This window comes from Mustela putorius, unplaced genomic scaffold, assembly GCF_011764305.1.
Source record: "Mustela putorius furo isolate JIRA1106 unplaced genomic scaffold, ASM1176430v1.1 tig00000698_pilon_pilon_pilon, whole genome shotgun sequence".
Classification (NCBI taxonomy): domain Eukaryota; kingdom Metazoa; phylum Chordata; class Mammalia; order Carnivora; family Mustelidae; genus Mustela; species Mustela putorius.
The window spans coordinates 9,748,758-9,762,451 of NW_025421449.1; the positions used below are offsets into that span (position 1 = coordinate 9,748,758).

The window sequence follows — 13,694 nt, forward strand, 5'->3', positions numbered from 1 at the left end:
GACCCCCAGCCTCTGCCTCTCCTCCACCCCCACCAGCCCATTGTCTGCTGGCGGCTAGCCATGCCTGGAGAGTACAGCTCCACCCTCCTTACCTGGAACCAGGCGATTCCCAAATCCTGCCACGTGCAGCCTCTTGCCCCTACCCCTGCCACCCCCGTGGTAAGACTGGCCCATCCCACTAGGCCATCTGGTTAGCCCATCCTGGGGGTCCCCTCTGCCAGGAGCTGCGGGTACAGAGACAAGTGCAGGGCCTGTCCGGGTCCCCAGGAAGGACACATCTGGGACAAGCCAGGACTAAGACGCTCTAGGACGCCACTCCAGACCTGCCCTCGCTTTGACATCTGGTTTCTTTGGCTTGTCCATAGAGCATACTGTGGCGGCTGCGGCTGTGGGGGGAATGGCCAGGAAGATCTTGGGGAGCAAATGTCTGGAGCTCTCCTTCCCTGCCCTCCTTCAGACAGGCATCCTGTGTCCTCCCGATGCTCAGACCTGGAGCTCATTTCCACTTCTCTTCCAGAAGAGTTCATGCCGCCTTAGCCACCAAATCTGCTGGCACAGGGATCCCTAGACTTGTCTGCTGTATCTCATTCATAGAAGATGCCCCCCGCCATGGTCATACTCACCACTGTTTTATGTACCACGAGGAAGGAAGTCACGCCACGAATCACACCACAACGTGGCATCAACAGTAAGACACGTGCTGTTGGCAAATGACCCTAGTTGCTGAAATCCGAGGCAAGGCGGGTCTGGAGTGGGAATCCTCATGTCCCAGTGGCTTCCTGGGTAAGCTGCAGAGACAAGTGCGGGCAGTGGTCAACCGTCATGTCTTCTCCCGGCCGGGCTCCGCTGACCCTCGAGGCTGCTGCTTCCCCTATAACGTGGCCATCCGGAATTTGGCTGCCAGACACCAGGGCCCAAGACCGGGCCAGGTGAGGTGCCCCGGGGTGGGTCTTGGGGTGTTAAAGATCCCAAGGAACCCCTCGTTGAAGATGGTGGCTAGTGGGCCAGGAGGTCCATGGCAGATCCTAGGGAAGCCAGAATACCTTCCTTCCGGGGCTGAAGGTCCCTCTCCACTGACTGAAGCAAAGGCAGAACTGCATCTAAACGGGGAATTGATTTTTGCCTTCTGTGTCTCAGGCAAAGTGGGGCACGTGATAGGGGCCACTCGGCAGATTCCATAGCCAATGGGGCAGGCAGGCCTAGTCATCTGCTCTGGGGTCTGGGACTTAGGGACACTCCGCTTCCAGCCCAGCCCCTTTGGCACTTCTGCAACTGCTTGTCTCCCCACATCATTGGTCTCTGTCGTACGGTCCCACATGGCCAGCGACACCAAAGCTGCATCCTGATGGTCGCTTCTCTTCTGACTGAGGTCAGTAATACTAATCTTCACCGTAGCAAACACGTGTATGGCCCCCTACGAGTGCGGCCCCCGCACTGTGTGATGGTAACTCAGCTCATGCTTGCGACTACCCTCTGAGGTGGGGAGTAGAATCACCACCATCCCATTTTAGAGATGAGAAAACTGAGGCCCAGGAAGGGTAGGCAACTTGTTCAAGGTGCCACACGGGTGGTGGAGACTGAGCTGGGATTGGGTCTCATGGACTGGTTCCAAAGCCGGTGCCTCCACACTCTCCCAGGGCTGTGTGATGGGTGTGGGATTGATGGGCTGCTTTTCGGGGGCTACTGTAGGATACAGGGTTCCTTCGTTCTTCTGCCCACTCTCCCTCCCTTTCTGGCTTCTGCTTGGATACCTTTGCAGTTGGCTGACAACATAATTTATAGCTCCCATTCACTCCCTGAGACAGGCAGCTTCTGTTAAGCCCATTTCACAGATGGGGAAACTGGGTTTTCAAGCCTGTATGAAATCTCAACAGCCAGGGAGTGGCAGGACAGGACCCAAGCCCCATCACCCGTGGGACTACAAAGCCAGAGCAATTAGCTCCTGTTCTTGGGTCCTCCCTACCATTGTCCCGTCCCCTACCCTCTCCCGGAGCGGCTTAGGCCCTGGTGCCCGTTGGGACTGCCTTGACCCCTCCTGGAGTGGGCCAGGTTGGCTTCCTCCCGTTCACAAGGTGCTTTCCTGCTGTGGGGAAGAGGGAGCATTCGCAGACCCTCACCTGCTGTCCGGAGAGCACACGCGGTGTTTTCCCAGCTCTCTGTGCTTATTACACCAGACCCTGTTCTCAGCACCTTGTAGGTGTTAGTGTCATTCCAGGGGCCCAGCAGTCCTAAGGAGAGAGCATTAGCATTATGCCTATTATCATATAAAGAAACTGAGGCCCAGAGAGTGTGTGTAATTCACCCACAGTCACATCACATTACTGGAACCCAGACTGCCAGGGTGAGTGGTACCCCCAGAACCAGACCCAGGGCTGGCCGCGGTGGCTGTCCAAGCAGCAAGAGGGCCACTCCTTCCCCTGCCTTAGCCCCTTAAGATGGCTGGTATCTCTTCCTGAAGCTCTGCCCAGTTCGGGCAGCCTCGCGCACACCGCACAGTGCCTTCCCATCCCTCCCACCCCATCTGGGGACTCCGCATGTCTGACATCCCTCCTGAACCCCGAGCCTGTGCTCGGCGGTCCCCTCTCCTTTCTCACTGCAGAGAGGGCACAGAGCAGAGACCCATGGGACCCCATGGACATGCAGGCAAGACAGGCCCCATCTGAGCACACATGCTCCACTCCTCCTGGATGCAGGAACGATGTGGTGTGCACGTAGACGCCCACCCAGCTGGCCTGTCTGTCTGTCCTTGTATGACCCCCTGCCTGCCTCTGTTAGTCCTCCTGGGTCTCAGACAGTGCCGACTCCCTGTTGGGCCACAGACTGGCTCTCACCTGCTGTCATCCCCCAGCCTTTGTGTCAGAGCAGCTTGTGGGGGTCTGCGGCACGAGAGAGCATGCCCTGTGTCCGTGCCGCCACCCCCATGCGTCGTCAGCATGGCCTCTGTGCTAGCTGGCTGCCCGGGCCGAGGAGGGGAGGGTGCTGCCTTTCTCACCCCCTGCCCTCCTCCTCTGTGGCTATCCTGGCATCTGTGTTATGTCGTGACTGGCTTATACACACGTCCCATCTGCTCCCCATGTCCCAGGCTCTTCGCAGCCAGGCCCCGCGATGCCACCAGCTTCCTTTCATTCCCTTTATGGAAAACCCCTCCACCAGTGATAGGCAGATGAGGGCTGTCCTTGACCAAGCAGGGGGGTGGCCCGTGACATTGGAGGAAAGCTCCCGCCCGGCGTGGTGGCCCCCAGGAGGAGCGCGGGCTGGGAGGGGCGTCCGTGGGCAGCGGGCGACACCATCTGTGGCCGTCCTTTGTGCTGGCAGCCGAGCAGTCCCTCCATCGCCGCGATCCGGCAGGCCTCGTGCTTGGCGTGCAAATGAGTTTCCAGATGCCCAGTACCATCCCCCCCGCCCCCCCGCCCAAGAAGCGGTAACTAGGGGCTTGGGAGAAGAATGGAGCAATCTGGAAATTCATTTCTGTTTGTTCCAACCTCTCTGAATAGGCTGCCTCCCCCTCCAGCTGTGGCAGATGTGTGCTGGATGCCTGCTTTAGGGGCGTTTTGCCATGGTTCTGGGCAGACACCCGCCAGGGTAGGGGTCTCTCTGGCATCCTCCTCCCTGGACAGGTGGTGGCAAGATGAGCCTGACAGAGAAGGGCAGGACACATCTTTTAAGATGTAGCTCACCCATTGGCATCCCCTCCCGGAGGCAGAACAGGTGCTCTCCTGGCCAGAGGCATAGGCTGGTGTTCAACCCCTGCTGGCCTCTTTGACTGGTGGTCTTTGGGCAGCACACAAGCAGAGCAGACAAACCCAGCAACCCTAGAGGACCCCTCCCCACCCTGACCCCATTCCCCGGGAGAACCACTGCCTGTCCCTTGCGCAGCAGCCTCTGTGCTTCCCCGGGAACAGGTATGCCACCATTGTGGGCAGCTGCCAGTGGGACCGTGTGCACAGGGCTCTCCTGCTGGCCTGAACAGTGGCCTCTTGGCTCCTGCCCACCGGGTGAGGGGCAGGAAGGAACCCACCGCTCCCCATGACTGGCAGAGTTGCTGTGGGCCTGGGCAGGGGCAGACAGGACTGCAGAGGGTCCCAGCCCTGCCTCTCAGGTCTGTGCGCCAATGGGGCACTCGGTCCAGGATCTGGGCAGTTTGACATGACAGCCCTGGGAAGCCACTGCAGGGCTCTGTAGGGCAAGGCATCTTCCCCAGCGCTCGCTGAACATGGTGATGGGGGCGGGGGAGTTCGGACGAGGCTGGAGGGCTTCCTTGCTAAGTTGGTGGGGCTGGAGTCCATGGTCCACTCGGTTTTTGCCTTCTGAAGGGTTTCATCTGCTCTGCCACATTTTGGTCCCGGCTTGGACTTCACTACTGGGGCAATGGGGCAGGAGCACCCCTTCTGTGTCTGCCCCTCTAGCTGTGGTTACTGGGAGCCGGTGACTTCCCTCACCTGAGCTCAGTCTGCTTATCTGTCGAATGGGGTGAGTGGCTGGCATTCTGGATCATGCAGGGTGGATTTGGAGAAAAGGACACAGAAGCATGTTGTATAGCATCTAGGTGGGAGAGCCTGGAAATGAGGAAGTGGGCTCTGCGTCCAGTAAGCGGCTGAGCGGTTGTGCTTCCACGGGCGTCTATCAGACTGGCCTGACTCCTTCCAGAGCTCTCAGACCCGGCTGACCAGTCCTCATGGCAGGAATGGGGCAGTGGCCGGGGTGTGGTCACCCCCTTTTGCTCCCACACCATCTCAGCAATCCCCCCCCCACGCACCCCTCCCCACAGCCCTGCGAGGAGGGCAGGGCTGAGCAAACTGAGGCCCAGAGAGGGTCTCTGAGCTCTGTTGGTTCACGTAACAAAGTGGTGGCAGCCCAGCCTTTCCAAATCTTTCGTGCTTGGACAGACTGGCCAGATGAACTGACCAGGAGGGTGCTTCTGGCCCCTGACGGCCACATTAGGACAGTGAAGGGTGATTGCCCAGTACCCCTTTAGTTAGCTTCAGCTGCTCTTCTCTTGGTGTTCAAGGGCTCGACGCCCGGATGTGAAGATCCTCCTGGGCTTCTGCCTTCTGTGCCCCCGGCGCACTCTGGGTTAGCCCCCCACCTCACCCTGGGGCTGCCCTCTGCCCTGCAAGTCCTTAGTCCTCCTAAGCGTGGGTGCCCAGCAGCACAGGGACCAGCCTCAGGTCTCCCTGGAAGGCACGGGCACTTTGGTGGGGAAGACTGTCAGGAAGGAGCCCACGGGCATTCCTGGGATCATCAGGAGTCTTCAGGAATGCTCTGGATTCCGGGTGACTTTTGCCCCTCCTACCCTGCCCCCCGAGGAAAGGCCATGTTGAGCTGACTGTCCAGAGGCCTTGCTGAGAAGTTGGGGGGAACCCAGCACTTCCTAAACTTGCCCCACATAGGGTCTGTGCTGGGCTCCCTCCCTCCCTCCCGCTCTGGTGGTCTCTCCTTGACACCGTCTCTGACATCCCCTCCATCGAGTCCATGCTCACCTCTGGCCTGTCCTTCTCAGAGTGAGGGCCATTGACATTGGCCCTCCTTCGGGGTGGCCGTCCCACTCTACAGGTGAGAAGACCAAGGCCTCCTGAGGAGGCTTGGTGGCTCTCCTGGTGTCACACGAGGGTGGAAACACCCAGTCTGGGAGGATGAGGTGTGGGGGCGGACATAGCAGGGGGAGGTGGCCACGGGGCTGGCTGACCATCCTGTCCTTCCTTGTAGCCCTGCTGTCCTCCTGGTGTGAGGAGCTTGGCCGCCTGCTGCTGCTCCGACATCAGAAGAGCCGCCAGAGCGACCCCCCCGGGAAACTCCCCATGCAGCCCCCCCTCAACTCCATGAGCTCCATGAAACCCACTCTGTCGCACAGGTAAGTGGGCATGTATCTCCGGGATGGGCCGGGGGCTGCTGGGCGAGCACCGGGCAGTGCCCTTGCAGTGGAAGACCTGGAAGGTTGGGGTGGGGCACCAAGCAGCCCAGAGGATATTCTGTGTTTTCTAAAATGCAGCTGTTTTTGAAATCCTGGTGGAGGAGCACTGTCTCTTCCCCGTCACAGCAGAGGTTGAAAGTGCTGGTCTTACCCAGCGTGGCTGCCCTGTCCCTTTGGTGGAAGGCTGCCTCTTCTTTTAGGTTCTAGACTTGAGGCTGAAGCTTAACTGTCCCGAGCCCAGGGCCTTCCGTTTCTCCTGAGCAGGGTCCTGGGCAAACCCAGAGATACCCAGGGCCCACGAGGGGCTCAGGAACATCACAGAGCTGGGCTCCCACCAGCAGATGGGGACAGAGCCAGCCCAGGCGGAGCAGGCAGGAGCTGAGTGAGGGGCGGGCTCCAGAGAAGCCCGGGATCACAGGTGGGAATGCCTTGGAGGAGGCCGTCGGGCCACGAGCAAGTGGCCAGTCTGCCCGGCCCCAGCCTCGGAAGGAGCACGTGTTCAGGATGAGCAAACCCTGCAGTCAGTGATTCTGCAGTTCCCTGGCTGAGCTGGGCCCGCTCCCTCTGCATGCTCTGCCAGATGACCCCCGAACAGCAGGGCCTGCCCTGCTGTCTGCTTTCCCTCCGCAAGTCCCCCTGATGACAAACTCAGGAGGGTACACTTGTAGTCAGAGCTAGGCTCTCATCCACGACCCAGCCTGACTGAGGCACCCGTAGCCCAGAGCATGCGGCAGGTGACCTGGGTCCCACCCTGACCCCTAGACTCAGGACAGCGCCCCCTTCTGTGGGTGTTTCTCATTGCGGGGGGGGGCACTGCCGGCATTGGGTCAGGGCATTCAATGTCTCGGTCCCTGCCCACTTGGTTGTTCTAGTGCCCCCCACCCCAATGCTATAAAAGCACCTTCACACATTTTGAGGGGGTGAGGGTATCACCCGTGGTTAAGAACGACGGCTCTAGAAAGGCAAAACCTGCCTTTGGCTGCTGTCCTCCCGTTGCCCTGGCTCGGCAGAAAGCCGCAGGGCTTCTCCGTCAGGGCTGCCAGCTGCTCTGCGCAGGCTGTGGCTGAAGGGAGCCTCAGCGGTCTGCCTATACTTTAGGCCCTTACCACTCCGCCCTGCCAGACACCTGCCGTCTCTCGTTGCCTCCCATCTCCCGTCCGTCCTTCCTGTCCTCCTCCAAGCCACTGCACGAAAGCAGTCCCGGCTGGTGGACCGGAGCCCCGCAGCCCCACGAGAGGCCTGCCTCGCACCTGCTCAGCCATGACCGTTCAGGCTGCAGAGGGCTGTGGCTCTGGACCCTGGCCAGGCCTTTGCCAGGTCGTTGCTGAGCTGAGCTGAGCTGGAGGCCGGAGACCGTCCTGTCCTGGAGTTACCCGGATGAAGGATGTCTGTGCTCCGGGGAGCTGCATTTCACTAGCTGGGGAGGAAGGCCCACTGAGGCAAAACTGAGACCCGACAGATGGAGGCATGTTTAGGGTTAGGTGACAGGCAGGCCTGGCCTGGGGGTCAGAAGGAGGAAAAACGGCTAGGCTGTCAAGAGGCTTCCCAGAGGACATGGGCCTTGACCTTCAAGGACAAGGACTTGGTCTCAGAGCTGGGTAGGTGCATTCCGTGAGCTTGAACTGGTTTTTCCTCAGGGGGCCATGACGCAGTGCGCTGCTCCTGATGCCACACTGGTTCAACTCCCTGTAGGGAGCCATGAATGACAGGAGGCAAAGACGCAGCCTCTCAGAGATGGGAGAGCCCCATCCCCCGGAAGAGTTGCTGAGAACTGATGGAGGGCCAGTTGCTTCCACGGAACGTGGCCTCCTCACATTCTGCACCATACCTCCCTCCCCAAATGACAGAGCTAGAACAGAAAGCAGGACCAGAGCAGGACAGTGACTTGCCCAAGAGCACACAGCCGGTGAGGAGCAGGACAGTGCTGTGCCCTTCACTCTGCTCCTGCTCCTGGCCATTCAAGACCGGTGAGGGGGTGTCTGGCTGTTTAACCCAACTCTGATCCAGACTTGCCCTATTTCCCAATTCTGTACGATGCCACTACCAGAAAGAAGGGGCATCATTTGAACAGGGACGGGTCCACATCCCTGCAGACCTCACGCTGAGGCCAAGGGCACATTATGGTTGATGATGCAAGGTGGGCCATTCTCTACTTCTAGCTTTGTGAGTTGCCCAGGAATCCCCAATAGGAGGCATCACATTTTAAGTCCTCATGTAATTTCCCAAATAAGAAGGAAAGTCAGGTACTTTTCACAGAGAGGAAAATTTTCAGTCCCCTTCCTTCGCTGCTGGATTGAGTGACTTGGAGAACAGAAGCCCCTCTTTCCCTTTTAATTCGGGAGACCCTGGGCCACGGGGGGTGATCAGGATTTGGGACTTGGAGGGGTGTCGCTGTTTGAAAACTCAGGGGGGCTTGTCTGTAGGCTCTGAGGACTAGTAAGTAGGAAAGGGTGGGGGGTCCCTGGGAGCCTGGAGCGCCAGGCTGTCTCTGGGGGACCCTGTGACTGTCATGCTTCCGTTAGCTCTGGAGCCACAGTCCCAGCCACTTAAGGGGTAGGTTCCCTGGAGGTGGGCACCACAGCATCAGGGCTGGAGACAACAGGCACACAGTGGCACTTGGTACCACACACAACACAAGGATCAGAGGGCTCAGGCGTCCCGCGGCCACTGCTGGGGGTGACAGCAGTCTTGGGGGAACGACAAGCGCCCACGCATTGAGGAAGAGCTTTATGGTCTGTGGAGCTGTCCTTGGAGTGGCTCTGAGGCTGGCCGGGATGAGGGGCTGTGTGGATGCCGTTCTCTCTGCTCTGCAGACGTGTGCAGTGCTCCTGACCCTAGAAGGAAGGCCGAGCCTGGGGCTGGAAGGGGCCTTGGGCTCACAGCTCCCGCCCCCGCCGTCACCTGGACGTGCTGCCAACGTACACTTCTCCCTTCTCTCTCAGATTTAAAGGAGTGGTTAAAAAAGCCGTTTGTAATTAGCACATTGTCCCTATGCAAATCAGTGCTGCAAAAGTAATTAAAAGCCTAATAAATCTCATTTACATTCCTAACTTAATTACAGTCAAAGCCCGCTAGAGCTAAGGATGACTCCAAAATCAAGGGGTGCCGCCCTTCCTCTTCCAGGAGACGGGTTTGTGTCTCCTCCTCCCGCCCCCTGGAGAGGCGCCTGGGTGCACCCCGGGTGCTCCAGTTTATGCAGTAGGTGGGCGGCACAGGCACTGAGCCAGGCCCCCGGGCGTGAGTGTCTTCACTCTGTCCTCTCCGGGCTGGGGGCCTCTGGGCAGCTCTGGAACCTCTCTGTGCCTCAGTGCCCTCATCTATAGTACTAGAAACAGCAGTGCAGGACTTCCAGCGCGGTCGGTGCCAGCGGACTCCGACGCACTCACTCTGGTCAGCCAACAGAGAGGGGCTCCATCAGAGCAGAACCCCCAGCCGCCTCCTTTCCTTGGTGCCGCCACACCAGCTTCTCTGTGCTCATCGTTCGCTGCTTCTATGGAGCTGGGCCCAAAGCTTAGGTTGTAATGGGTCCTTCTTCTTGCCCCCAGAAAATTTTTTAAAAAAAGAAAGGGAGGGAGGGAGGGAAGAAGGATTGATGAAGGAGCCAAAAATCCTGCTCCATCGGTTCCAGATTGCTAAGATACAGGATCTTTTCCTTTCCTCCTTCCTACTGAAAAAATGTAAAACCCTCCAACATGCAGTCAGCTGCGCAGGTCCCTCCGCGTTTCACCGCGGGGAGGGAAGGAAGCGGCCCGAGTAATTGTGATGATGGAGAGCCCCGTTAACGGCTCCCCTAGATGAAAGAGGGTGGGGGCTTCCGCTCCTCACTGGCTTGGTGTTTCATTAGCGGGAGCTCTTCAGCCTTGCATGGAGACGGACCCATATAGCCAGATCAGGGAAATTAATTCGGGTCTGACAATACCCTTAATAGGAATTTGTTCTTTCTCCCAAATAAAGTGGCTGTTAGGAGTGCAAGGGAAGAAATAACTCAGCCCTGCCCGCCTCTTCCCTCTGTGAATGTCTGTGTAGACGCTGCCACAGGAGGTACCCAGGAGCCAGGAATCAGCACTCCACTCTTGCTGGGCTTTTACTCATTTTCTCACATTTAGCAAACATCAGTCAGTGCCTATGGAGCTGCCAAACAGACATGTAAATTGTCTACGCTAACTGCAGTGTGAAAAGCTCTTTTATGTGACAAAAAGAGCTGAGGGAATAGAGGAAAATGTCCTTGGTTCTGCTTAAGAGAATCACAAAAGGGAGTGTACCCAGGCTGGGCTTTGGAGTATAGGTAGGAGTTTGGTAGGGGGCAGGAAGGCAAAGGAACACTTAAGGAACGCCCCCAGAGGCTTGGGAAATCTGTTCAATGGGCAGTAATGATAAGAACATCCCCCTCTTGTAGCATTTTTGGAAAACTTGTGAGCACTGTCATCGTATCATCAAGTAAATAGGGGCACCTGCACCCACTCAGCATGGAAAAATGGAGAGAAAAGTGGAAGTACAATTTAGCAGGGACTCAGTGCCCGGCTCTGGGTGAAACTTTACCTATATTCGTATGCTTCATTCTAGGAGAGTGTTAGTCCCATTTTACAGATGAGAAAGTCGAGCTGACTTAAGTGATATGTCCAAGGTCATAGAAATTGTCAGTGGCGCAACCAAGGCTTAAACCCAGAGACTCGAAGTTTAGAGCTCCGCTATTTAGCAGGGCCTCCCTGTGCCATCTGAGTATTAGTCTCATGAACATCTAGTTGGAGTCCCTGAATATTTTCTGGGATACTCTGTGCAGGTTTGTTTTTGGTTTTTGGGTTTTTTTCCCAGGCCACTGGGTTTTCTCTGCAGCCAGTCTTTGAGACTAAACTTTTACATGTCCTCTGTCCCTTCATGCTGGGTGGCGTCCCCCAAGAAGCTTAGAAGTTGTGCCCCTTCTCAGAATTCTTGGGGACTGCTAGATGTCCCTCATACTGTGTGCCCCCCTTGCATTACCACCATCTCTCTCCTTTTTTTTTTATTTGAGAAGGGGGGTGGAGGGAGAGGGAGGGAGAGAATCCCCAAACAGACTCCCTCTGGGCACAGAACCTGATGTTGGGCTCGATCTGATGACCCTGAGATCATGACCTGAGCATGAACTCAGAGTCAGCCGCTTAGCCGACTGAGCTCCCCAGGCGCCCCTCCCCATCTTTGTGCGGGGAGGTGCTGTCTTACCAGATCCTTAGCTCCCTGAGGCAAGAGGATGAGGTCAAGCCCACCTGGCAGTCTCGCCCTTGATAAGCTCCAGGACCTTGTGACCCTCAGCTCCTACAGATGCGTCTGAGTTGAGCCCCTTTAAGGGATGAAATGAGTTTTTAGGTGAAAGTCCCTTCACCTAGTTCCTTGCCTCTAGAAGCCACTCCATAAACCATAACAACAGCAGCAGTCACCAGTTTTAGGTGCCAGAGGTAAGCTGCATGTGCTCACGTTGCCTTACACGTGGGAGCTCACTCAGACCTCCGGACAGCCTTCTGAGAGACATACTGTTATTGTCCCATTTTACAGACAAGGACCCTAAGGCACAGAGAGAGCAAGTAGCTGCTTCATTAGCTTCCCTCTGTTTCTCTCCCCGGAGGGCGGGTCTCGGTTGCTGGGAGCCAGTGCCCATGGGGTCACAAGCACACTGTGGGTAGTCAGCAGTCAGGTTTAATGAGTGGACACAGTTACTCATTCTCAGGCTTCCTTCTGAGGAGGGTATGGAAAGTCGGTTTTTCTCTCTGGCACTTTGGTTAGCAAAGGCTTTCTGAGTCCAGTAGGTGTGTGGAGACATCATGCCAGGTACAGGTAGCCTAAGTCAGGACTCCTAGGACGGAAGGAGAAAGGCAGCCTCTCCATGGGCCCCCACTCAGGCCCTGTGAATGTGAGGAACAAGTGGAGCTCAAGCCAGTGAATTTCCCAAGGGCTTCCTGGAGGAGGTGGCCTTTGGAAGAGGAGCCTGGGAAGGATGAGTGAGGAGTGAGGAGGAAGCATTCCAGACTAAGGATGAGGGTCAGGAGGAAGCGTTCCAGACTAAGGAGGCACAGCAGTGGTAAAGCAGCTGCCTCCCGTGAGGAGGTGCTGGGTAGGCAGAACACTGCCTAGATTACAGGTGGCTGCTGGCACGGGTGCCTCTCCCGGGGGACTGGTGTTCTTGCGGTGGTTTTGGCTGGATGGGACTGCCACTCATGCTGCAGCTTTCAGCATGAGAGTGGGCTCTGGGGTGGTGCACGATGGGGTGTACCCACTGGGGGTGCACAGAGCTGGGCAGGATTACTAAGAGTAGGATGCTGACATCCCAGCAGCCCTGGCCTCCCTCTGAACCACAACCCACTATGAAGAAGGGGAGAGAAGTGGTTCCTAGCACGCAGTTCCAAAATGCCAGGACCCCTGACCCGGGCTGACCTCATCTGCAGTACTTGCCAGTGGAAGGAAAGGCCTCAGGACACCCCCTTCTCCCACAGGCTCCCTAAGGCTTCGTCTTCATCACCCCAGGCTCCCTCCCACCTTGGTAGGGCCCAGGAGCCGGGCTTGTCCTTGTTCCTCGAGTCCACAGGGAGCTGTAGCTGGGCAGCCCCCCGCCCCCTCGTGGTGGTGTCTGAGCCCGGGCAGAGGCGGTGGCAGGGCCGACTGCCATGGGCCTGTGGGGGCGAGAGCCTTCCCTGCGACAGCAGGAGCCGTCTCCCCAGGAGATGAGTCACAGCCGTGTTGGTGCGGCTGCCACTTCTGCTTCTGCAGCAGGTGCGAGTGGGGGCGAGCAAGTCCCTGAGACCGCCCCTTCACGCGTGTGCCTGTCTCTGCCCCCACGTGTGCACGGCACCGTGGCAGCAGGGTGCGTGTGCAGACCCACAACCATGTCCCTAGCCGCCCGCAAGCACTCCCAGGATGGGCCTGGGACTCTGGGGGTCCCCTTCCAGCCAGACGGTGGGCATGCCGAGTTTGGGAACCACGGTTAAGTTTGCTTCTCACCAAGTTTCGGGCAGAGAGAATGAAACAGGAAGGAGCCTGGTTTCCGCCCACAAGGCCCACCCACGGAGCTGTAGGGCGGTCTGGGGCTGGTTTGTCGGCCTGTGCAGTATCCCGGTGAGCCGGGGCCTCCCCACCCGAGGGGGTGAGGCAGCAGCTGCCCGCTCCCCCCTCCCCCAGGTGCAGGTGGGGCCCTGCCAGGCTCCAGGGGCTTCCAGAGGGCTCTCCTTCTGAGCCTGCCAGGCACATTCTAAAAGGACATCAGCCTGGAAGGTCGCTGGGAGCTTGTGGGGCAGAGAAGACGCACACTTGTGCTGTTAAGTTGCTAAGGGTCCTGTGTTCTGTCCTGCACACCAAGGTTGAGAGCCTCACAGGACAGCTCGTGTCTAGGGGTCTTCTCTCTTGGTCTAAACTAGTCTGCAGGGCTTTCCTTCAGGCTCCTGGTATGCCAGGCCCAGGACCAGGTGGAACCCCAGTCCTTCGTGATTTCTCCCAGGGAGGTCCTTCCAGCCCAGCTGTGCTCAGGACCAGGCTCATAGCTTCCTTCCCTGGGCTTCTCCACCCCTCCTGAGCTCTCTGGGCTCCTGGATTCACAAGCAGCCCTCCCAGATGCGAGTATGAGCTGTCCTCCAGCTTTGGTCAGTGCATCTGGGCCTCACCTCCTCTTCACTGGCCCACGCTGTGTCTGGCTGGCATGAGTAGGGGGCAGGCAGGAGGTCTGGGTTCCTGAGGGCCTCTCCTCTCCCCCTGGAAATCATGAGTAATGCCCAGGTCTGTGTCCCTTTCTAGCAGAGAAAACCTTTCTGGCTGCATCTTCTTC

The 13,694-nt window shown here is 58.0% G+C and overlaps 1 protein-coding gene across 7 annotated transcripts in view; it reads left to right on the forward strand.

Moving 5' to 3' along the window:
- Nucleotides 1-13,694, forward strand: part of ZMIZ1 (zinc finger MIZ-type containing 1) — a 233,348-nt gene that overhangs the window by 192,330 nt on the left and 27,324 nt on the right. For all 7 annotated transcript variants that reach the window (XM_045083551.1, XM_045083554.1, XM_045083552.1 and 4 more), the window contains one exon: nucleotides 5,707-5,851. In XM_045083551.1, the coding sequence (XP_044939486.1) occupies nucleotides 5,707-5,851 (145 nt within the window). The remainder of the gene's footprint in view (nucleotides 1-5,706; nucleotides 5,852-13,694) is intronic.